This window comes from Podarcis erhardii, assembly GCF_964252035.2.
Source record: "Podarcis erhardii genome assembly, chromosome: 2".
NCBI classification, from domain to species: domain Eukaryota; kingdom Metazoa; phylum Chordata; class Lepidosauria; order Squamata; family Lacertidae; genus Podarcis; species Podarcis erhardii.
The window spans coordinates 108462401-108484437 of NC_138498.1; the positions used below are offsets into that span (position 1 = coordinate 108462401).

The 22037-nt window shown below is 48.0% G+C and overlaps 1 protein-coding gene and 1 long non-coding RNA gene across 2 annotated transcripts in view; one reads left to right on the forward strand and one right to left on the reverse strand.

Moving 5' to 3' along the window:
• Nucleotides 1-18196, reverse strand: part of LOC309337391 — a 201374-nt gene extending 183178 nt beyond the window's left edge. The window contains exon 1 of the long non-coding RNA XR_014154246.1: nt 18058-18196. This is a non-coding gene — a long non-coding RNA (uncharacterized lncRNA). The remainder of the gene's footprint in view (nt 1-18057) is intronic.
• GABBR1 (gamma-aminobutyric acid type B receptor subunit 1) overlaps nt 1-22037 on the forward strand; it is a 178369-nt gene that overhangs the window by 67491 nt on the left and 88841 nt on the right. The window contains exon 3 of the mRNA XM_081852439.1: nt 9731-9815. Coding sequence (XP_081708565.1) covers nt 9731-9815 — 85 coding nt within the window. The remainder of the gene's footprint in view (nt 1-9730; nt 9816-22037) is intronic.

The following is a 22037-nucleotide window of genomic DNA, read 5'->3' on the forward strand; positions in this document are numbered from 1 at the left end:
CCGGGGGCAAGATGGCGGGGAGGAAGCAGGAACAAGAGTCCAGAAGCCAGGGGTCCGAGGGTCAGGAAGCAGGGAGTCACGAAGTCAAGGGTCCGAGGGTCGAGAAGCAAGGAGTCATGAAGTCAAGGTCCGAGGATCAGGAACCAAGAAGCCAAACGCAGCAAGGCAGGAAACGTATTGCTGTGGCAAAGAGCCGAAGGGAAATGCTGACCTTATATCCCTTCCTGGCTCTTGCCACCAGGTGCAGTGAGTTACCAAGAGGCCACACCTTGCCTCTCCAGAACAAACTTAGGAAGGCCCTAGTCCTGCGAAGCCCTACTGGTCACAGGGCTTGGCTCCTGCATGCACTCCTGACAGCCCCCAAGCTGGGGATCAAAGCTGCAGCCCTCTACCAATGTTCTTCCTGAGCAACTGGTAGTCAGTGGCATGAGTGGTATAGTACCTCCGAACATGGAAGTTCCATTTTCGCATCATAGCAAAACAGCCATTGATAAGAGTGGTTCCATCCAAAGTTCCATTGCTCCAAATAAGAGAATGCTCCCTCTTGAACGCAGCTAAGATTTGCGCACACGATGCAGGTCACCTGCTTGGCCACAAGTCATGGGCATGCAAATGTGGGTCAGAATTGCACATCTGATCTGGGTGCAAATACTCCTCTCATGTGGTCTTACTTTCGTGAGAGCGAAAGTGGAGTCTACTGGATCAGGCCAGCAACCCATCTAGTCCAGCATTCTGCTCTCACTGTGGTTTACCTGTGGGCTACCAGCATTCAGGATTCGAACACAGGAGCCGCACTATCACCTCCTGCGCTTTCCGGCAACTGATACTGAGAAGCATTCCTGTCTTTGATTGTAGAGGCAGAGCATAGCTATCGGGGCTGGTGGTCGTTGATGAGCCTGTACTTTATGAATTGGTCCAACCCTTTTTTAAATAGGTGGCTGTTATGTACTAGCCTGGGATGCGGGTGGCGCTGTGGGTTAAACCACAGAGCCTAGGACCTACCTGATGATCAGAAGGTCGGCGGTTCGAATCCCCGCGATGGGGTGAGCTCCCGTTGCTCGGTCCCTGCTCCTGCCAACCTAGCAGTTCGAAAGCACGTCCAAGTGCATGTAGATAAATAGGTACCACTCCGGCGGGAAGGTAAATGCCGTTTCCGTGCGCTGCTCTGGTTCGCCAGAAGCGGCTTAGTCATGCTGTCCACATGACCCGGAAGCTGTACGCCGGCTCCCTCGGCCAATAAAGCGAGATGAGCGCCGCAACCTGCGAGTCGGTCACGACTGGACCTAATAGTCAGGGGTCCCTTTACCCTTATGTACTAACCTTGGATCCTAGAACAATAGGCATGTAGGATCCTAGAATGCAACAACTGATTGGCTTGTAGGAGAAGACCAATCAGACTCCAGGAAGAAGTTAATCAGCCTATTAGGCTGGTAGGATTGTAGAATGCAACAACTGCAGGAAAAGACCAATCAGACTCCAGGAGGGAAGCAGAATCAGCCAATCAGACAGGACTCATTGTGTAAATAATGTATATAAAGGCCTGAGGTTTGGAGGCCAATTCAATCACTGTTTTGCAAACTGCAATAAAGAGCATGAAATCACGACAGGACTCCGAGTATATTTCAGTGGCCATCCAGTGGGAGAGAGTTCCATGGTTTAATCATGCGCTGTTCTCTCTCTTGAGTGTTCCAATAAGATCTGCATTCCCACCTGTCCCCTGGCATGGACCAATTCTAGAGGCAGAGTTAGACTGGGTTGACAACCTCTTCTTTGTTCTTCCTCTAAAAGTTTCTGAAAGCGTGCACTGCCTATCAGATGATGGGTACTGTGATAACATTGCCCCCCTGCTAAACTACACAAGCCTGAAGGGTAGGAGGTGCAATCGCAGACCTCGTTTTCAGAGGCAAGGGGTGGAGTGAGGGGCACTTACCAGGCCTTGCTCTTCCTTCGTAGAATCATAGAATTGTAAAGTTGGGATGGGGTCCCAAGGGTCATCTAGTCTAACCCCATGCAATGCAAGAACTGCTCTCTTAAGTAAGGGAAGGAATGCATCTCTGAGCTGAGCAGAGCTTCTGTATATTGTGTCACACAAACTGGCGACTAGCGAAAGTACTGAAAAAACAGGCACTGGTTTGGGTTTTTTGTTTTTGTTGTTCTTTAGTCGTTTAGTCGAGTCCGACTCTTCATGACCCCATGGACCAGAGCACGCCAGGCACTCCTGTCTTCCACTGCCTCCCGCAGTTTGGTCAAACTCATGTTGGTAGCTTCGAGAACACTGTCCAACCATCTCGTCCTCTCTCGTCCCCTTCTCCTTGTGCCCTCCATCTTTCCCAACATCAGGGTCTTTTCCAGGGAGTCTTCTCTTCTCATGAGGTGGCCAAAGTATTGGAGCCTCAGCTTCAGGATCTGTCCTTCCAGTGAGCACTCAGGGCTGATTTCCTTAAGAATGGATACGTTTGATCTCCTTGCAGTCCATGGGACTCTCAAGAGTCTCCTCCAGCACCATAATTCAAAAGCATCAATTCTTCAAATCAAACCTAACCTGTGTACTCGCAATGATACCTAATGACCACACGAGGGGAGCAGATGCAAGGAATTATTTTTTTAAAAGCAACTATTAACAGGAACATCCACTAGGAGGCAGCCGCGCTTTTCCTCCTCCCGCATTGCTATTCCACGTGCTCTCCTCGCCTTTTAATTTCCAGACCGTGCTCAATAACAAGTGATGCGTCTGCGTCACGGTTGTTTCTCCTCTCACCTCTCTTATTGTTTCAGGGAATAGAATGTCTTTAGGAACAATGACGTGATTGGGGATTCAGAGGTCCTAGTCGTGGCCGTGGAGAGTTTGCCCCTGCCTGCTTTCTCCTCCCAGCTCATTCATTATGTGGGGCCCATCTCACCTCTCCCCCCACTTTCCCCTTCGTGCTCTGTCAATAGATGATCATATAAATAGCCACTGTCTGTGCTGGGAGAAGTGTCTGGGCAGCATTGGTTCAGAATTAGCGACGTGTGTGAGAGCAGATTGCATTGAAAAGGTGGCTGCATCATCATGTCCTACTTAGCGGAGGGCGGTCCTTTCTTTGAAGGCGCCCTTTTTCTGGAAATTGGTCCACTTTATAAAGATAAAGACCTCCGCAGTTGGAGCTGATAGTGCTTCTATTTGCTGGAAGCTGCGGGAGGAGAGAGTGCTGTTGTGCTCTGGTCCTTGTTGCCAGATTTCCCACAAGGCCATTGTGAGAACAGGGTGCCGGACAAGAAGGGACATTGGCCTGATTTAGTTTTTTACGTTCTTATGTTTTTTTATACATTGGTACCTCAGGTTACACTGGGACGCAGGTGGCGCTGTGGGTTAAACCACAGAGCCTAGGACTTGCCGATCAGAAGGTTCGAATCCCCGCGACGGGGTGAGCTCCCGTTGCTCGGTCCCTGCTCCTGCCAACCTAGCAGTTCGAAAGCACGTCAAAGTGCAAGTAGATAAATAGGCACCGCTCTGGGGGGGAAGGTAAATGGCGTTTCCGTGTGCTGCTCTGGTTCGCCAGAAGCGGCTTAGTCATGCTGCCCACATGACCCGGAAGCTGTACGCCAGCTCCCTCGGCCAGTAAAGCAAGATGAGCGCCGCAACCCCAGAGTCGGCCACGACTGGACCTAATGGCCAGGAGTCCCTTTACCTTTACCTCAGGTTAAGAACTTAATTCGTTCCGGAGCTCTGCTCTTAACCTGAAACTGTTCTTAACCTGAAGCACCACTTTAGCTAATGGGGCCTCCTGCCGCCGCCGGAGCATGATTTCTGTTCTCATCCTGAAGCAAAGTTCTTAAACCGAAGTAATATTTATGGGTCTGTAACCTGAAGCGTCTGTAACCCGAGGTACCACTGTAATCTGAAGAAGGGAGAGTAGGAGGGGTCCTGAGGTTGCCCATCAACAGTGAGAGCCCAGGCAGCGCGCAGACCAGGCACACAGGCCACCTGCTCGCCCTCTTCCCCCACTATTGTGGCAGATGTGTTCCTTTCCAGCTTAAATTACAGCAGTCCTATTTAGCTTTGCACCTACAAATGCAAATTTCAGGCAAATCTGCATTCTCGTTTTTAGCCACGCATTTCTTTTTTCTTTTTCCCTTGGCAGCAGCACATAAGTGGCCAGCTGGTCACCTTATTACAGAACCATCTACGCAAGAGATGGGAAAGTAACCATTTCACAGAAGAACATGGGTGTGGAGTTCTGGACAGCCAAGTGCGTGGTGGCGGGTGTGTGTGTGTGTGTGTGTGTGTGTGTGTGTGGAGGACATGCGTGTTGAAGTGTAAAATGAATTGATTTTAGAATGCATTTCAATTAATTGATTGTGATTTTATGTAAACTGTGTTACTTTTATTGTTGTTAGCCGCTCTGAGCCCGGCATCGGCTGGGGAGGGCGGGATATAAATAAATTATTATTATTATTATTATTATTATTATTATTATTATTATTATTATTAATCACCGGTGGAGAAAGGGCTAAGACCCCCCTCACTGCTTTTCTGCCGGAATTCTGCCCCCGTCCTCTTGTGATCTAAAGGTACGAAGAAGACTTGTTCGAGGATAAGAGGGCATTCACATACAACAAAATCAAGAGGGGAAATGAGTGGTGCAAGAATTTGAGATTCCTGCATTGCAGGTGGTTGTACTACATGACCCTCGAGGGTTACTTCCAACTCTACCATAATATGATTCTACAGAAACTGTGGCCCTCTAAATACTGTTGAACTACCTGCTCCCACCAGCCCCAGCCTGCATGGTCAGTGGTCAAGAATGATGGGAGTTGTAGTCCGCCAACATCTGGAGGGCCACAGCTTCCCCTGCCTTGGCAGAAAGCACTCTTTTGTTTGAAAATATATGTTTTTAGTCTGTCTCCCTTTCCACTTTGTTAAAGAAGAATTTGTTTTTCCTACGTGTATGAATGCAGATTTGGACAAGCACATGTGAAGAAGTGGCAAAAGGTGCAAAAGGTGGTGGATACTGTGCAGATTCATAGAATCATAGAATCATAGAGTTGGAAGAGACCACAAGGGCCATCGAGTCCAACCCCCTGCCAAGCAGGAAACACCATCAGGGCACTCCTGACATATGGTTGTCAAGCCTCTGCTTAAAGACCTCCAAAGAAGGAGACTCCACCACACTCCTTGGCAGCAAATTCCACTGTCGAACAGCTCTTACTGCCAGGAAGTTCTTCCTAATGTTTTTTTTTTTTAAATGATATTTATTAAAGTTTCAGATAAAAACATATAAACACAAACAACAATAAAAACATACATAAACCAACTAACCAAAAACAAGTATACCGTATTTTTCGCTCCATAGAACGCACTTTTCCCCCTCCAAAAATGAAGGGGAAATGTGTGTGCGTCCTATGGTGCGAATGCAGGCTTTCGCTGAAGCCTGGAGAGCGAGAGGCATCGGTGCGCACCGACCCCTCTCGCTCTCCAGGCTTCAGGAAGCTATCCGCAAGCCTTGCAAGCCCGGCGGGTGTTCCCGCGGGCTCACAAGGCTTGCGGGCAGCAGCCTGCAGCCCCAGCGAGTGTCCACAAGCCTTGCAAGCCCGGCGGGAGGTCCCGCCGAGCGCACGAGGCTTGGGGCGGCAGCCTGTTGCCCGAAGCACAGGGAGCCCTCCGGAGGGCTCCCCGTGCTTCGGGCGAGTGCCTGCAAGCCTTGCGCGCCCGGCAGGAGGTCCCGCCAGGCGCGCGAGGCTTGGGGCGGCAGCCTGTTGCCCAAAGCACAGGGAGCCCTCCGGAGGGCTCCCCGTACTTGGGCGAGTGTCTGCAAGCCTAGCACGCCCGGCGGGAGGTCCCGCCGGGCGCGTGAGGCTTGGGGCGGCAGAAGGGTCTCCTTCTGTTCCTTCTCCAGGTTCGCTGAAGGGCGATGCCCCTTCTCCCTCTCTGCGCAGCACCTCTCCTGTGAAGGAGGGGCGCTGGGCAGAGAGAGAGAAGGCGCAGTGCTCCTTCAGCGACGCGTCTGTCCTGGCTTCTGCTTTAGCCCTGCGCAGCCTCTTTGGGCAGGGGGAGCCTTCATCCTGCTGCCCTGAAGAGGCTTGGCGCGGTTACCCCAGAAGCCAGAACAGCCACACGGTATCCCAGAAGCCAGATCCCTCTTGCTGTTCTGGCTTCTGGGGTTCAGAATAATTTTTTCTTGTTTTCCGCCTCCCAAAACTAGGTGCGCCCTATCGTCCGGTGCGCCCTATGGTGCGAAAAATACGGTAAATTCAAACCTTATTTTCTAAACCTAATTTCCCCGACCTCCTTACACCTCCCCCTTCTGTATTCTAATCTCATTTATCTTATCAGCAAATCCATTCCCATATTTCCCATAATTTTGATAATTCTATTCTTTTTCCTTAATCAACTCCCCTGCAAACCACCAATTTTTAAACCCATATCTTTTTAGCCTTCATTAATTTTATAATGTTTATTAAGATAGTCTTTGAACTTCTTCCAATCTTCTTCCACTGTCTCTTTGTCCTGGTCTCGGATTCTGCCGGTCTGGAAGTTCTTCCTAATGTTTAGGTGGAATCTTTTTTCTTGTAGTTTGGATCCATTGCTCCGTGTCCGCTTCTCTGGAGCAGCAGAAAACAACCTTTCTCCCTCCTCTATGTGACATCCTTTTATATATTTGAACATGGCTATCATATCACCCCTTAACCTCCTCTTCTCCAGGCTAAACATGCCCAGCTCCCTTAGCCGTTCCTCATAAGGCATCGTTTCCAGGCCTTTGACCATTTTGGTTGCCCTCCTCTGGACACGTTCCAGTTTGTCAGTGTCCTTCTTGAACTGTGGTGCCCAGAACTGGACACAGTACTCCAGGTGAGGTCTGACCAGAGCAGAATACAGTGGCACTATTACTTCCCTTGATCTAGATGCTATACTCCTATTGATGCAGCCCAGAATTGCCTTTGCTTTTTTAGCTGCCGCATCACACTGTTGGCTTATGTCAAGTTTGTGGTCAACCAAGACTCCTAGATCCTTTTCACATGTACTGCTCTCAAGCCAGGTGTCACCCATCTTGTATTTGTGCCTCTCATTTTTTTTGCCCAAGTGCAGTACTTTACATTTCTCCCTGTTAAAATTCATCTTGTTTGTTTTGGCCCAGTTCTCTAATCTGTCAAGGTCGTTTTGAAGTGTGATCCTGTCCTCTGGGGTGTTAGCCACCCCTCCCAGTTTGGTGTCATCTGCAAATTTGATCAGGATACCCTTGAGTCCATCATCCATCACATGCGCTGGTTTCTGCCCAACCTTTTTTGGGGGAGGGAGGCCTGGCATGAGCATGTGATGTCATGTGGCGGGAGGAGGCCGTTCCCTTCCAGCCGTCCCACTGTGAAGACCATCACCTCTGCTCTAACATAAATCAGCGACCCAGGCTTCTGAGCAGATAGAACTGCACACACAGAATAGGTGTGAGGCTTGTGGAAGCATACTACAACTACAGATTTATTAATCATAAATCAGGACAAAGAAACAGGAGAGAACAGCTAAAAGCAAAAGCTATACACACAATGGAAGTTCCCAGTGCTGGAATGTAAACAGACATGTGACACGTAACAATCCCATGTCTGTTCCTTAAGGTGGAATGGAAATGTCAACAGGCTCCACAAGGCAGAGGCTTGACAACCATATGTCAGGAGTGCTCTGATGGTGTTTCCTGCTTGGCAGGGGGTTGGACTTGATGGCCCTTGTGGTCTCTTCCAACTCTATGATTCTATGACCCAGAGGGGCCCAATGTAGCCACAGGAAATCCTGCTAGGGCTCACTGCATGCTGTGGAATATTGAGGGGGGCTGGCCGCCTCATTGAAAATTGGTGCCCCTGCAACCAAGGCAGCTGCTTTGAAAATGGGGTAGCTGTATGTAAGGTAGCTGCTGTATTTGGGGCCGATTGGAGTTTCTGAGCCGTCTTCAAGGGCAGCCCCACGTAGAGCGCATTGCAATAACCTGGTCTGGAAGTTACCAGAGCATGGAGTACAGCGGCCAAGTCATCTCTGTTCTACAGCAAGCTGTAGCTGGCAAACCAGCCATATCTGGAAAGCTATCTATGCATGTGTGGTAATATTTTTGAGGAATTGGGCTTTTCACTGAATATGGATAAAAAGGGGGGGGAACCACTTCACAATGTTGTCCAGATGGTACAGTACCCCATACATATTGCAATATCGCAAGTGGGAACAACATTTTCAAGGGGCTGTAAGTACAGAAGCACACACAAAAGAGATTTGTTTCATTTATAATGTAGATGGTCGACTAACAAAGAAGCGCTGCTGGGAAATAAATAATGAAAATTGAAAAGATTCTTGGATTTATTAATATGCACTTAAGATGGTGCTTATGTTCTTACAGGGAAAGAACTGGCCTCTTTTATGATAACAGCTGTCAGGATTGTGTGTGCCAGATAGTGGTTATTTTTTTATTTTATTTTTAAAAAACCTAGTTATTAAGGAATAGATAAATAAAGCACAAGACAATGTCCTTAAGGCAAAATTAAATCATGATATGAGCAGAAGGGGAAGGGAGTTAAATCAATGGGTTTAATCAGATCTCTCCTGTTGTTGTGCACTATGGAATCAAGATGTTGTGAAATTAAAATGAAAGGAAATGGAAAATAGTATTTAAAGTTTAAATTAAAAGAAAAGGATTACCTTCTTACTGCTTCTTGTTAGGAAAACGCATCATATGCACGGAGTATGCTGTCGAGCCATGCGTTCAGCTACCAGAAGGTCAGAGCTTTCAGGAAGATGGCAACTTGGAAAATGTGGGATATTGCTGAGATTACAAACAGCGTTGCTTGTATTTTTTTATGCTAAAATCTCACTGTACAGACACAGAATTTGGTATTGGACGCAGCACTTTAGCCTCCAGAGAATTTGCACTTAGAGCTCAGGAGCATAGGATAGAAAGCTGCGATATACTGAATCAGATCTTTGGCCCATCTGGGCTCAATATTATCTACACTGACTAGTTTCCAGGGTTTCAGACAGGGGTCTGTCTCAGCCCTACCTGGGAATACCAGGAATTGAACCGGCAATCTTCTGCCTGCAGGGCAGCTGCTCTACCGCTGAGCTATGGCCTTGCCCCTTAAGGTTGTGGAAATAGATGAGCACATCTGTGTTATGTCCCCATGCTCAGTCCCCACTGCCATCGGTCAACATGGTCATCATACTGGGAAACATCCCTGTAAAAAGCTCTTGCTGGGGAGAGCTGACAACACCGGCTAGATGGATGAATGTTCTGACTTCAAATGGATGTTCCAATGAATGCCCTTCCACATTCAGTGAATGTGTGAGGGAGAGGCAGGATTGCACCTAGAAGCCCCCTAGAAGCAGAATACCTGCTCTGAGTGGCCACATGTCCAGCACTGGAGCAGTACAGGAAATATATATATACAGTGGTACCTTGGTTGTTGAACTTGATCCATTCTGGGAGTCCATTTGATTCCCGGAACAGTTCGAAAACCAAGGCACAGCTTCCGATTGGCTGCAGGAGCTTCCTGCATCCGGCTTCCAAAAAATGTTCACAAACTGGAACACTCACTTCCAGGTTTGCGGCATCTGGTAGCCAAAATGCCTGAGTACCAAGGCATTCCATAACCAAGGTACGACTGTATGACGTATGGGCCTTCTTTGGTGACCAGACAGAGAATAAAGTCATGAAAAATTGGTCAATTTACACAAATGTGTACCGTTCCTAAGGTCACATTCCTCTCTTCCTGTCCTCAGATGCCGCTTCTCCTGGTGCTGAGCTTGCTGGCGCTGACGACACCACTACCTGGCGACGGGGCGCTTCACCTGAACACCTCCGAAGGTAAGCACCTCTGTTCCCCTTCCCGGCTTCCCCACATCTGCTCAAGGAGCTGCAATTCTGGCTCGCTGAATTCCCTGTGGGGTGCATATGAATGAACAGCTGAAGGCTGGTTCTTTCCAGACACTTCTCCCAGTTTGCATCACACCTTAAACGTCTGCTCAAACAACCGTTTCTCGTTGTGTTCCTGTGTCTTTGACATTGTTAGCGTTTCTTATTATTTATTCAGCAGTTAAAATATTGCCGAGAAGCCTGCAGCCGAAGGATATCGAGCGAGTGCCTGTGTTGAACTTACCTCAGATCCCTCTTCGCTTTGACCTTTTCCTCAAGCCTTCTTTGTTTTCAATCAACCCTTTCCTCCAAGGACTCCTCCCGGTGTGAGGACCTCCCTGGGCAAGTGGATCTTCCCCACCTTGCTTCCAGTACACCCTCAATCGGCAGACTTATCGCTGCCACCACCGCACCAGGTTGCAAACCACCACATTTTGAGAGGGGCTCATTTTGACATTCAGAGTTGCATTGCTCTGAGGCACTGTGGGCATGTCAAAATGGTGGGTTTCTGCCTGCCTGTGGCTGCCCCTCTGTAAATTTGAACTGAATGGTTGGGGCAGTAGCAGGTGGTTGGGCCCAGCTAAGATGCTGGACCCCCAGAACTCAATAAACACACAAGACGTAACCGGCTGTACTTTTGAATAAATAAGGTATACTATTCATTGTATCAAATTGTAGATTTCAACGGAAGTCTCATAAAGTTCAACCAAAAAAAGCAGAAGACCCAGTGGATCAGTTCATTCTCTAGTCAGTTCATGCAGAAGGTCCATACATATATAAGTGTCTGTGAAAGGATTCTGTGGAACTGTAACATCCCTTCATGTGGATTACTGGAGTTTATGAACAGACAGGTGAAATAGACACCTGAATGAACTGACTAGAGAATGAACTGAGTATGTTTCACGTAAGCATAGGTTTTTATTGTTGTTTTGGACCCGCAGAACTGCCTGACCATGTTGTGTATGCCCATTGGCTCTCCTTCCCTCAAATTCCTGCCTCTCGGTCCATTGTCTGCTCTCTGTGTATCCATTGTATCCCCCCGCCCCACAGTTTCCCTGCCTTTCTGGGACCTCTTTCTGGTCCTTAGTCTGCCCCTGTCCAAAGCTGTGTGGTTTAACGCCAGCCAAAGCGACAACTCTCCCTTCCCTCAGAGAATCTGAGTTGCGAACATCCTAACTGCTTTGTTCCCTGAGCAGCTGGAATGTTCATGAAGGTTTCAGGCCCTCATGCCAGTCGTTGTCACAGTCATCCACGGTTACTTAAACTATTATTTATTATTTTACTTTTATTTGATTTGTATACCCTTATCCGTAGATCTCAGGGCAGTTCACAACCTGAAATCAGAAACAGGCTACAGGAAACAGCTCGGTAACTATTTACGGTAAATAGAGGATAGTCCCCTGAGGTAAAACGGAGGACTGCCCTCTGTAAAGTAGGACACAGGACCACCCTCGCCACTTGTTGCCTCTGTTAGTTGTCATGAGCTGTGGCGTATTTGGCCTGGGGTTGTCGCTTGATTATATTTTGGATGGTGTTTTTGTGCTGTTTCCTCGTTTCAGCATGTGATGCTTTTATGATGGAAAGAGGGATCTTTGTTTGTGGTAAAAACCTGATGCGGAACATTCTTTTAGCCAGCATAAAAGAATATTTATGAGGACTGAGCTGTAAGCAAATGCATCCAGCATTGCAGCTGTTACGGCAGGGGTTGCTTCTCCTTTTTTGCCAAAGTAATTGAGATTTCGCAAATAAGTTTTTGAGCTCTTTTTAATGGAATTTGCCAAAATCTACACCACCCTCATGGGCTGCCATATTTCCAGATTTTCACAGACATTTAAGCAATTTCCGTCCGGACATTGCTTACTATGTCCTGGAAATTCAGGACGTCGGGCAACCCTACTTGCCACCCACTCCTGAGACGGTATCAAGAAGAACGATGGATGTGCATTATAGGACCAGGGAGAGTCCTAGGTTCAAATCCCCCCTGTCTCTCTCATGAACTTCACCTCCAACCTAGCAGTTTGAAAGCACACCAGTGCAGGTAGATAAATAAGTACTGCTGTAGCGGGAAGGTAAACAGTGTTTCCGTGCGCTCTGGTTTCTGTCACGGTGTCCTGTTGCGCTGGAAGCGGTTTAGTCCTCCTGGCCACATGACCCAGACAGCTGTCTGTGGACAAATGCCAGCTCTCTTGGCCTGAAAGCGAGAGGAGCGCCACAACCCCATAGTCGCCTTTGACTGGACTTAACCGTCCAGGGTTCCTTTACCTTTACCTAGTAAAATGTGGTAGCTACTCTGACCACCTTTAGGTTGAGGTAGAATTGTAATAAACATGGGAGTTTCTGACACCAGGGTGGGGGCCAGTTCTGCTGTCCTCAAGCAAAAAATATCCATAGAGAAAGCAGAGTTAAGGATAAAACACTAAAAAGGGGAGTTACAAACAAACATGCTAAAAGTTATTTAATATTTCGGGTTGCCATATTTCAAAAAGTGAAACTCCAGACACAAAAGTTGTTTAGTTTTACCCAAAGCTGTTGAATGTTTAATGTTTCATAAGAAAGCATGCTATGGCTGGCATTTTTTTTAATATGTGTGTGTGTGTGTGTGTGTGTGTGTGTGTGTGAGAGAGAGAGAGAGAGAGAGAGAGAGAGAGAGAGAGAGAGAGAGAGAGATTTTCACCTCATCCTGTAGACACTGGCGTTTTAACCTTTCCCTCTGCTATTGGTTTTTCTAAAAAAAAACATGGTGTGCTTTCTAGTGATGCATTTAGCATCATGTCTAGTGTGGCCCTTACAGTAAAACAGTATGGATTCTGTGGCTGAATAATTATTTTAAAATGTTCTTTACTGGGAAGTTGGCTCTGCCGAGTGGCTCTTTTATGAGGGAGGAAGTCTCCAACAGCACGTCTATCAGCTAGTCAGGAAAGTACTGGCTGTGTGTACATTTAAGGATGTGCCAATCCCCCCCCCCCCTCTTCCTGGCTTAGCTGGTTGCCAAAGATAGGGATCTGTTTTTCACCTGCTCTGGCATCTTTTTGCTGTTGCAATCCTTTTCCGGGGCTTTTCAAGTTCCTCTGCTTTCTCTCCCTTGTTTAGTTGAAAGCATGACCAAGTACAGTGGTACCTCGGGTTACGAACTTAATTCGTTCTGGAGGTCCGTTCATAACCCAAAACCATTCTTAACCTGAGACGCGCTTTCGCTAATGGGGTTTCCTGCTGCCACTGCGCCACCAGTACGCGATTTCCATTCTCATCCTGAGGTAAAGTTCTCAACCTGAGGTACAGTGGTACCTCGGGTTACATACGCTTCAGGTTTCAGACTCCACTAAACCAGAAATAGTGCTTCAGGTTAAGAACTTTGCTTCAGGATGAGAACAGAAATTGTGCTCCGGCAGCACGGCAGCAGCAGGAGGCCCTATTAGCTAAAGTGGTGCTTCAGGTTAAGAACAGTTTCAGGTTAAGTACGGACCTCCGGAATGAATTAAGTACTTAACCCGAGGTACCACTGTACTGATTCCAGGTTAGCGGAGTTTGTAACCTGAAGTGTTTGTAACCCGAAGCGTTTGTAACCCGAGGCACCACTGTAAACATAAATTAAACTGTTTGGGGAAGGAGAAGCACACATTCAGATAGAGTGGAACCCCAACTCCCCACCCTACCCCCAAAAGCTGACTTTTGCTAGATATTCCAGTATATATCCAGCTGTAACTGCTGCATGTCTCTGGCATCCATCTGTCTTGGGAGATAATGGAGCAGTGCGCTTTTTGGGATGAGGTCAAGCTGTTGGAAGGTTGCAGCACCTGCTGTGACTGTAGAGACCATACACAAATCTGGAGTGCAGTCCCAAAGGCGGTTGGATGGTATCTTGTATCCCCCCTTCTAGCAACTCCTGCAGCCAAGCTGGTGCTTCCTGCTGCTTGCATACATACTGTATTTTTCCGTGTATAAGACAAGGGTTTTTTATTATAAAAAATGCTAAAAAATGGGGGTTGTCTTATACACAGATAGTGCAGAGGTGGGATGGGCGATTGGTGGCTGCCGCGAGCTGGAGATTGTCAGCAATGTTTGGGTAGGTGATTGGTGGCTGTGGCAAGGTCTGCTGGCGATTGGCTGCTGTGGCAATTGGGCGGGCGATTGGTGGCTGGCGGTGAGCAGGCAGACGATTGGTGGCTTCATCAATGCGTGTGATGGGCAGCTGCAGTCAGGCGGGTGAGTGATTTCCCCCCCCCCCAAAAAAAAGTTTAACAGCTCTGGGCAATCTCCCCCCATTTCCTCAATTTGGAATCCCCCAAAATAGGGGTCGTCTTATACACGGGGGGCGTGTTATACACAGAAAAATACTGTACATTTGTAGCAAATAGCTTCCCCCAAGAAATCCCGAGAATTGTAGTTTTTCCAGAGCTACCATTCCAAGTTCCTGTCACAAACTACAGTTCCCAAGATTCTTTAAATGAATGCTGTATACACAGCCTTAAATTAAGCTTTTTCGGATGGGGGAACGAGTCCTGATCACATATCTGCATATGAATTTCTATATCTTAAAAGTCTGTTATTTCAGAGTTGGGAAAATTCATCAGATTGGAGTTTATTTTTAGCACCGGTAATCAATGGATGTCCCCCCCCCCCAAATGTCTGAGGCGCATGAAGTCACAGCTTGGCAAGCCATACTTTAATTAAGCAGGAGCACTTAAAATGCTTAGAATATTGTTACATATGCCCAGCGCCTGTCCTTCTTTCTGCCAAGCCCTGGCACATGGAATCTCAGGGTCTGTGTCCCTTTTGAGAATAGAAGGCACGGCGGAGATTGTCATGCTTAAAGAACTAGGGTTTGTTCACCTATTTACACCCTTGGTCTGCTTGGAGGGGGTCCAGATCGTGCAGCATGGCCCAGAGCATTGCAGGCAGTGCTTCCTTCCCCCTCGCCAAGAAGGAACGCCCCTTTCTTCTCCCCAGAAGCCTCTCTCCCAGAGCAGTTACCCTGGCAACCTCCCAAATCTCCAGCCTCTGGTCACACCTGGGACACTGAATTGTTGCAAACCGTGGATGGCACTCTACTGTAATATTAACAGCTCTCCTCTTCCCTCAGCCAGCCAGACTGGTATGTGTCCAGGAATCCCCTTGCAGCTTATATTCTCCCTTCACATCACAAAGAACCCAAAACCCTAGCATTTTTAAAAAATTTCTCGGGTTTTAGGGGGGTCCCTCCCTACTTCTATAACAATATCGTTGGGGTTGTGGGTTTTGTCCACACCAGAGCACGATGTCTTCCGCCATCCAAGTGCTTTTTATTTAAGATTTTCTTGTGCTACAAAACAAATAAACAGGGGAAAGTACTTGTCATCTCCGCTTTCAATTGATGGAGTCTTTTTCACAAGGTGTTGTTCTTCTTTCCTTCTGTTGCATAGTGTTAGTGTGGGGGTTTGTGTCAGCACCACTGTGGGCAGGTCCTTTGTTTTTACAGATACAGGGGTGTGTGGGTGTGTTTGTGTGGGTGTGTGTATGACATTGTGAGAGAAGGGGGAAATCCCACATTTGAAGGTGAAAGGTCCCAGACATATGTTTCTATTATTTATTTATTTATTTGTTTATTTATTTATTTACATTTACAAAAGTGTTTGTACACCGTCCTCTCTCAAAACATCAGGGTGGCTTATGACAGCATAAAAATATGTAAAAGCAATACAAAGCAATCATAAAAATGGCTCGCTGCTCGAGGGGCATTTTAAACAGCTGCATAGGTCTGCTGGCATAATAAAAATAATAATTCACTGGTACCTCGGAATGCGAACTGGATCCGTTCCAGAGCCCCATTCGTATCCTGAACAGAACGTAAGACACAACAGCGCATCTGCGCGTGTGCGGGTTGTGTTTTGCAGCTTCCGTGCATGCACGTGACGTCATTTTGACCGTCTGCACATGCGCAAGCAGCGAAACCCAGAAGTAGTGCGCTCCGTTACTTCCAGGTCGCCACAGAGTGCAACCCGAAAGCGCTCAACCTGAAGTGTATTTATCCCGAGGTGGTGGGTGGCGCTGTGGGTTAAACCACAGAGCCTAGGACTTGCCGATCAGAAGACCGGCAGTTCGAATCCCCGCAACGGGGTGAGCTCCCATTGTTCGGTCCCAGCTCCTGCCCACCTAGCAGTTCGAAAGCACGTCAAAGTGCAAATAGATAAATAGGTACCGCTCCGGCGGGAAGGTAAATGGTGTTTCTGTGCACTGCTCTGCTTCACCAGAAGCGGCTTAGTCATGCTGGCCACATGACCCGGAAGCTGTACGTTGGCTCCCTCGTCCAATAAAGTGAGATGAGCACCGCAACCCCAGAGTTGGCCACCACTGGACCTAATGGTCGGGGTCCCTTTACCTTTACCTATGACTGTAATAATAATAATAGTAATAGCAATAGCTTTCAAGAGACGTCCGAAGAAAACGCCTGCCAAATCCCTGCCGGAAGACTGTTCCACAGCATGGGCCTGGCCATGCTAAATGCCTGCCTTCTGGCTAAGGCCGGTCTGGCCTTTGTAACATCGCGGGTAACTCACAACGCTCCTCCAATGATTAATGGAGGAACAGGTTGGTGCAAATCCACATATTGCTATGGCATGGACTTGCACTCTGTCCGAACAGTCAGGCTGCAGTTAAAGCACATGACGGTCCCGGGAACCGTTGTCTACCGCTCAGAAAGCTACAGTTCCCAACACCCTTAACAAACTATAGCTCCCAGGACTCTCTGGAGGAAGCCACGTGCTTTCAGCTTAGGGCGCATTTACGCAGCAAAATAGTCAGTCTCCGGAGACTAATACCAATTCAGTTCTTCCAGATGCCTATGAATTTGCAGCCTAAGCCACACCACCCACAAACAAGAGAATGGCAGCAGCTGACTTGGGGTAACCCCGAGGTACATGGCCATATTTTTAAAAGGTTTAGCAAGAAAACCTAAAGCGGGGGAGCTCCCTCCGAAAACACAGCCCCATAATAACTTGGTGCTGTGGAATATTGAAAGACTGAGAGGAAATAAACCTGGCAACTGGACGGTGTGGAGGTGGGGGGAATAAGAGTTGCTGGAACATTGCAGACAGAGAAATGTAAATATAGAAAGGTTAGAAAGGGTCGTCTCATTACCGTTTTTTTTGGATGGGTCATTTCCTGCTTCCTGCTGAGCCGCTCTTTTCTAAACATCCTCAGGGACAGAGCAAGAGAGCTGCCCATAGACATTAATGGAGAAATGAAACACTGTGATGCAGCTGGGAATGGGTACACGTCTGTCTGTCTGTGTACACACAGGCACACACAGAAAAAAGAGCCGAAGGACAGGGAGACCGTCCAAAACAGGCTAATGAGGACTGAGCATGTTTGATGGTTGAGAAGGAACTTAAGAAACCTAGAAATTGTTGGATGGGGCAAGGGGGGGAAGGGTTTTGCAGGGAAAGGAAACTAAGGCATATCCAACTAGTTTTATACAGTGGTGCCTCGCAAGACGAAATTAATCCGTTCCGTGAGGCTCTTCGTCTAGCGGTTTTTTCGTCTTGCGAAGCAAGCCCATTGACAGCTTAGCGGATTAGCGCTATTAGCGGTTTAGCAGTTTTAGCGATCAGCTGTTAAGCGGCTTATCAGCGGATCAGCTGATAAGCGGCTTAGCGGTTTAGGAAAAGGGGGGGAAAGGGGGGAAACCCGCAGGAACTCGCAAGACATTTTCGTCTTGCAAAGCAAGCCCATAGGGAAATTTGTTTTGCGAAGCGCCTCCAAAATGGAAAACCCTTTCGTCTAGCGGGTTTTCCGTCTTGTGAGGCGTTCGTCTTGCGGGGCACCACTGTATATGGTTTTGCAGTCTTCTTCTTCTCCTTCTTCTCCGATCACTTGTAAGATTGTCTTCCATGAGCAGGGTCTTAACAGTGAGTCCATAAGTGAGTTTAGAATAGAGTAGAGTGGTACCTCGGGTTACAGATGCTTCAGGTTACATACACTTCAGGTTAGAGACTCCACTAACCCAGAAATAGTACCTTGGGTTAAGAACTTTGCTTCAGGATGAGAACGGAAATCGTGCGGCGGTGGTGTGGCAGCAGAGGGAGGCCCCATTAGCTAAAGTGGTGCTTCAGGTTAAGAACAGTTTCAGGTTAAGAACAGACCTCCGAATGAATTGAGTACGTAACCAGAGGTACCACTGTAGTTGCTTTGGAAGACAATAATCAGGCATCCGAACAACATGACCATAGAATCATAGAATCATAGAGTTGGAAGAGACCACAAGGGCCATCGAGTCCAACCCCCTGCCAAGCAGGAAACACCATCAGAGCACTCCTGACATATGGTTGTCAAGCCTCTGCTTAAAGACTTCCAAAGAAGGAGACTCCACCACACTCCTTGGCAGCAAATTCCACTGTCGAACAAATTCCACCAGTCCAACAAAGTTGATGCTGAAGAATCATTGCTTCGACAGTGGTGATCTTTGCTTATTCCAGTACACTGGCATTGGTTTTCCCGCCTTCCCAAGAAATGTGTAAAAAATTTAGGAGACACTGTTGATGGAATATTTTGAGGAGTTGGAGATGCCGTTTATAAGTGGTCCATGTTTCACAAGCATACAGTAAAGTTGGTAGTACAATAGCTGCAATAGGGGACGAAGACCCCCTCAGCTCCTATGGTTCATTGCTCTTGATTTCAAGGTGGGTGGGAAAGGCAGGTTTGTGGTTCTCCTGGAAAGCAAAAAGGGGTCTATGGTGGGGATGCCTGTCCTTCCGAATGACAGGTATGTCCCTGGTATTACAAATGAAAATCAGCATCCAAACCATTCACCTTGACTTTAAGCAGGAGCAAATGCAAGGACTCTGCTTCCCTGGAGACCCCTGCCCTAGTACGTGTCATCGGAGAGCTTTGAAATGTGAGGGTGCAGCCTAGCCCTGGCTCTTTTCATTTTCCCTGCGACTTAGAATTCAGTGGCCGCTCTCTCCTCAGATCCCAGGCGGAGGCCTATTTAGCATACTGATAGCTGAGCTGACCCATATAAGGCCAGAACTCTGTCTGAAATGCTGGCCTTTTTCAGAGGCAAAGGCAGGAAGATCAGATAGCAAAGGGAGGCGATTACCTCTGTGCGCGGCTCTGCTTTGTTATCTGGCAGAGCTCCTGTGATGTTTCAGCACTCGCACAGAAAGCAAAAATTCAACAGGTGAAGCTGTTCCCCTGTCAGGTCACCTGTTGGATTCCTGACTGTCAGGTTGCTGTAGAATCAGCAGATGGCCAGAATTAAAGAAACAAATGGTCCGGCCTGCTCTTCCGCTTTTATCAGAGTTAAAACTTAAACTGCTGCGGATCAAAGGAATTGCTACAGGAGCCTGCACAAGAGCTGGCAGCCTTATGGGAATCACAGCAGAGTAAGGGCTGGCAAAATTTTGCCTTCAAAGGGGAGCCATGTCTAAGAACCTTAAGAAAGCAGGAGAAGGGCAGGCATTGAAGTAAAGGCAATTGAAAAAAGACAGTCACGGAACTGAGAAATTGCACAAAACAAATGAAATACCGTGAAAATCCCTTTAACATCTTTAACATCAGCAGTAACATCCAGACCAAGGGACGCGGGTGGCGCTGTGGGTTAAACCACAGAGCCTAGGACTTGCCAATCAGAAGGTCGGTGGCTCGAATCCCCGTGACGGGGTGAGCTCCCGTTGCTCGGTCCCTACTCCTGCCAACCTAGCAGTTCGAAAGCATGTCAAAGTGCAAGTAGATAAATAGGTACAGCTCCGGCGGGAAGGTAAACGGCGTTTCCTTGCGCTGCTCTGGTTCGCCAGAAGCAGCTTAGTCCTGCTGGCCACATGACCCAGAAGCTGTACGCCGGCTCCCTCGGCCAATAAAGTGAGATGAGCGCCGCAACCCCAGAGTCGGCCACGACTGGACCTAATGGTTGGGGGTCCCTTTACCTTTACCTTTAACATCCAGACCATGGGAGCGTCTCAGCCTTGATCTTGAGTTTGTTGAAAATCTAGAACAGCTTATCTTGTATTCCTTTCTTTGAATTTGTGCCATTTAGGTATTTAAACCTTTTTTGTAAAAGCAGCGCTAGAATTTTCACAGCTGAGTCCTCAACCCTTTATTACTGTGCTTTGCTTTCTTCAAGTTGGGCTTTGTTTAAAACTTGCCATTTAGGTTTTCAAACCTCTTTTGTAAATTAAGTATTACAAACTGTACTTTTGAGTCCTCAGTCTTTTATTACTGCACTTTGCTTTACCTAGGTTGAACTAGGATTAGAATACTTCAGAATTTGGGGGGGGGGGTTCTACCCTCTTTTTTTTTTTTTTTTTAATTTTGGTCATTTAAAGTTTATGATTTTTCTATTTCCTTCTGAGGAAACGGAATAGTTCAGTGAAACAAGGTTTGTAGCCAGCATCCCGTTAAGGCTTTGTCTTAGGTTTTTCTATTTTTTTCCTTAAGCTTTTTGATTTTTTTTAATTAGCTACCATATTTTTCGCTCTATAAGACGCACCAGACCACAAGACGCACCTAGTTTTTGGAGGAGGAAAACAAGAAAAAAAGTATTCTGAATCTCAGAAGCCAGAACAGCAAGAGGGATCGCTGCGCAGTGAAAGCAGCAATCCCTCTTGCTGTTTTGGCTTCTGGAATAGCTGCGCAGCCTGTATTCGCTCCATAAGACACACACACATTTCCCCTTACTTTTTAGGAGGGGAAAAGTGAGTCTTATAGAGCAAAAAAATATGGTAGTTTATTTCCATAAGATAATATTTCTAGCCGATTAATTCTCGTTTCAGGCATTTTCATGGTATTTCATTTGTTTTGTGCAATTGAAGTAGAGGCAGCAGAAACGTACATACTAGGGCTTTGCACCTATTCCAGCTGAATGCCAGATCTTGAGCTGAATCGGGCCAGCTGAGGTTGACCCAGGATTTGTCTGCAACCCAAGATTTGGCCAGAGTTGATTGAGGAGTGATCTGGAGCTGTCAAAGGAGGGGAGGCAGCCCAGCAGAGAGGAGCAACAGCATGCAGGCTGCCTGTGTGTGTCTCCTCTTCCCTCCCAAATGTATATTTCATTAGGTTTTTGAGCCCCAGTTAAAAGATTATGCAAGGCTCTAGATTTGGTTTGCGGCTGCAACGGAGTGCTGAGTAAGGCTCTGAATTAGATCGGGGGGGGGGGTGGGCATGCATCGCTGTCATGGACTGGCTGGATGCAGAAAAAAGGTGGTGGGAGGCACCAGCTAGGGAACCTCTGGGGGAGAAGGCTCAGAGCCAGGGGACTGGTGGTGGGACTACGATGGGTGGCCAGAGGGTAAAGAGGGAGCAGAATGGGAGGAGGAGGAGGCATCGGAAGCTGAAGGGGCAACAGGGTTTAGTGAGCAGGAAAAAGTTGGGGCAGAGAGCAGTCCAGAAGCAGAGGCAGAAGCAGAGGCTGGAGAAGAGAAGGGTCATGTGATGGCCTGGGAATCGGATTCGGATGCTGAACCTGAGGAATCCCAGCCTGCACAGGATTCCCCGCCTCCAGAACCAGTTGAGCTGGGCTGGGGCATGAGCCCGAAGGGTCCTCACCTGTGCTGGATCCTCAGGTGCAGGCACCAGCTGAGTCTGCTCTGGCTCCTGAGGGGATGTAGGACCCATTGCCTGCAGGTGCTCCACCCTCAGCCCCATCAGAGGAAGGTTGCCTCTGGGTCTGGTAACCCTCCAGCCGCTCCTGAGCTGCAGAGGCTCAGGGCAGAGAGGCGGAGGGAACTAAGTTCCCACAGGAGGAGTGCTCGCCTCCAGGCCAGGAGAGGCGAGTCACCTGAGGATCGGGGCCTCCCTATGCCTCGGGGAAGATAAAAGCCAGCCCCAGTCCCAAGTTGCAGGAGCAACATCATTGGTTGTCAGTTCCAGCCTGATCCCTGACCTGCTTCCCTGCCGGAGCTCCTGACCTCACCTGACGCCCTGCCCTGCACCCAGCTTCAACTTCTACAGACTGCCTTCATTTTGCACCATCGACCTCGGACTGGACTCAGACCTCACCTCTCAGTTAGCCCCCAGGACCAGCACATGTCAAGAGGCTGCTGAAGAATCTAGGGAGTCTCCCCCGCCTGCTGTGACCAGTTCCCTTCGCCCCTGGTCTCTCAGAACACACAGAGAAATGAAGAGGGTGGAGCAAAGAGAGGCCAAGTGAAGGAGTCTTCGGCTGCTGGGAAAGGAACCAGGGGAGGAGTCTTAGAGAGCGCA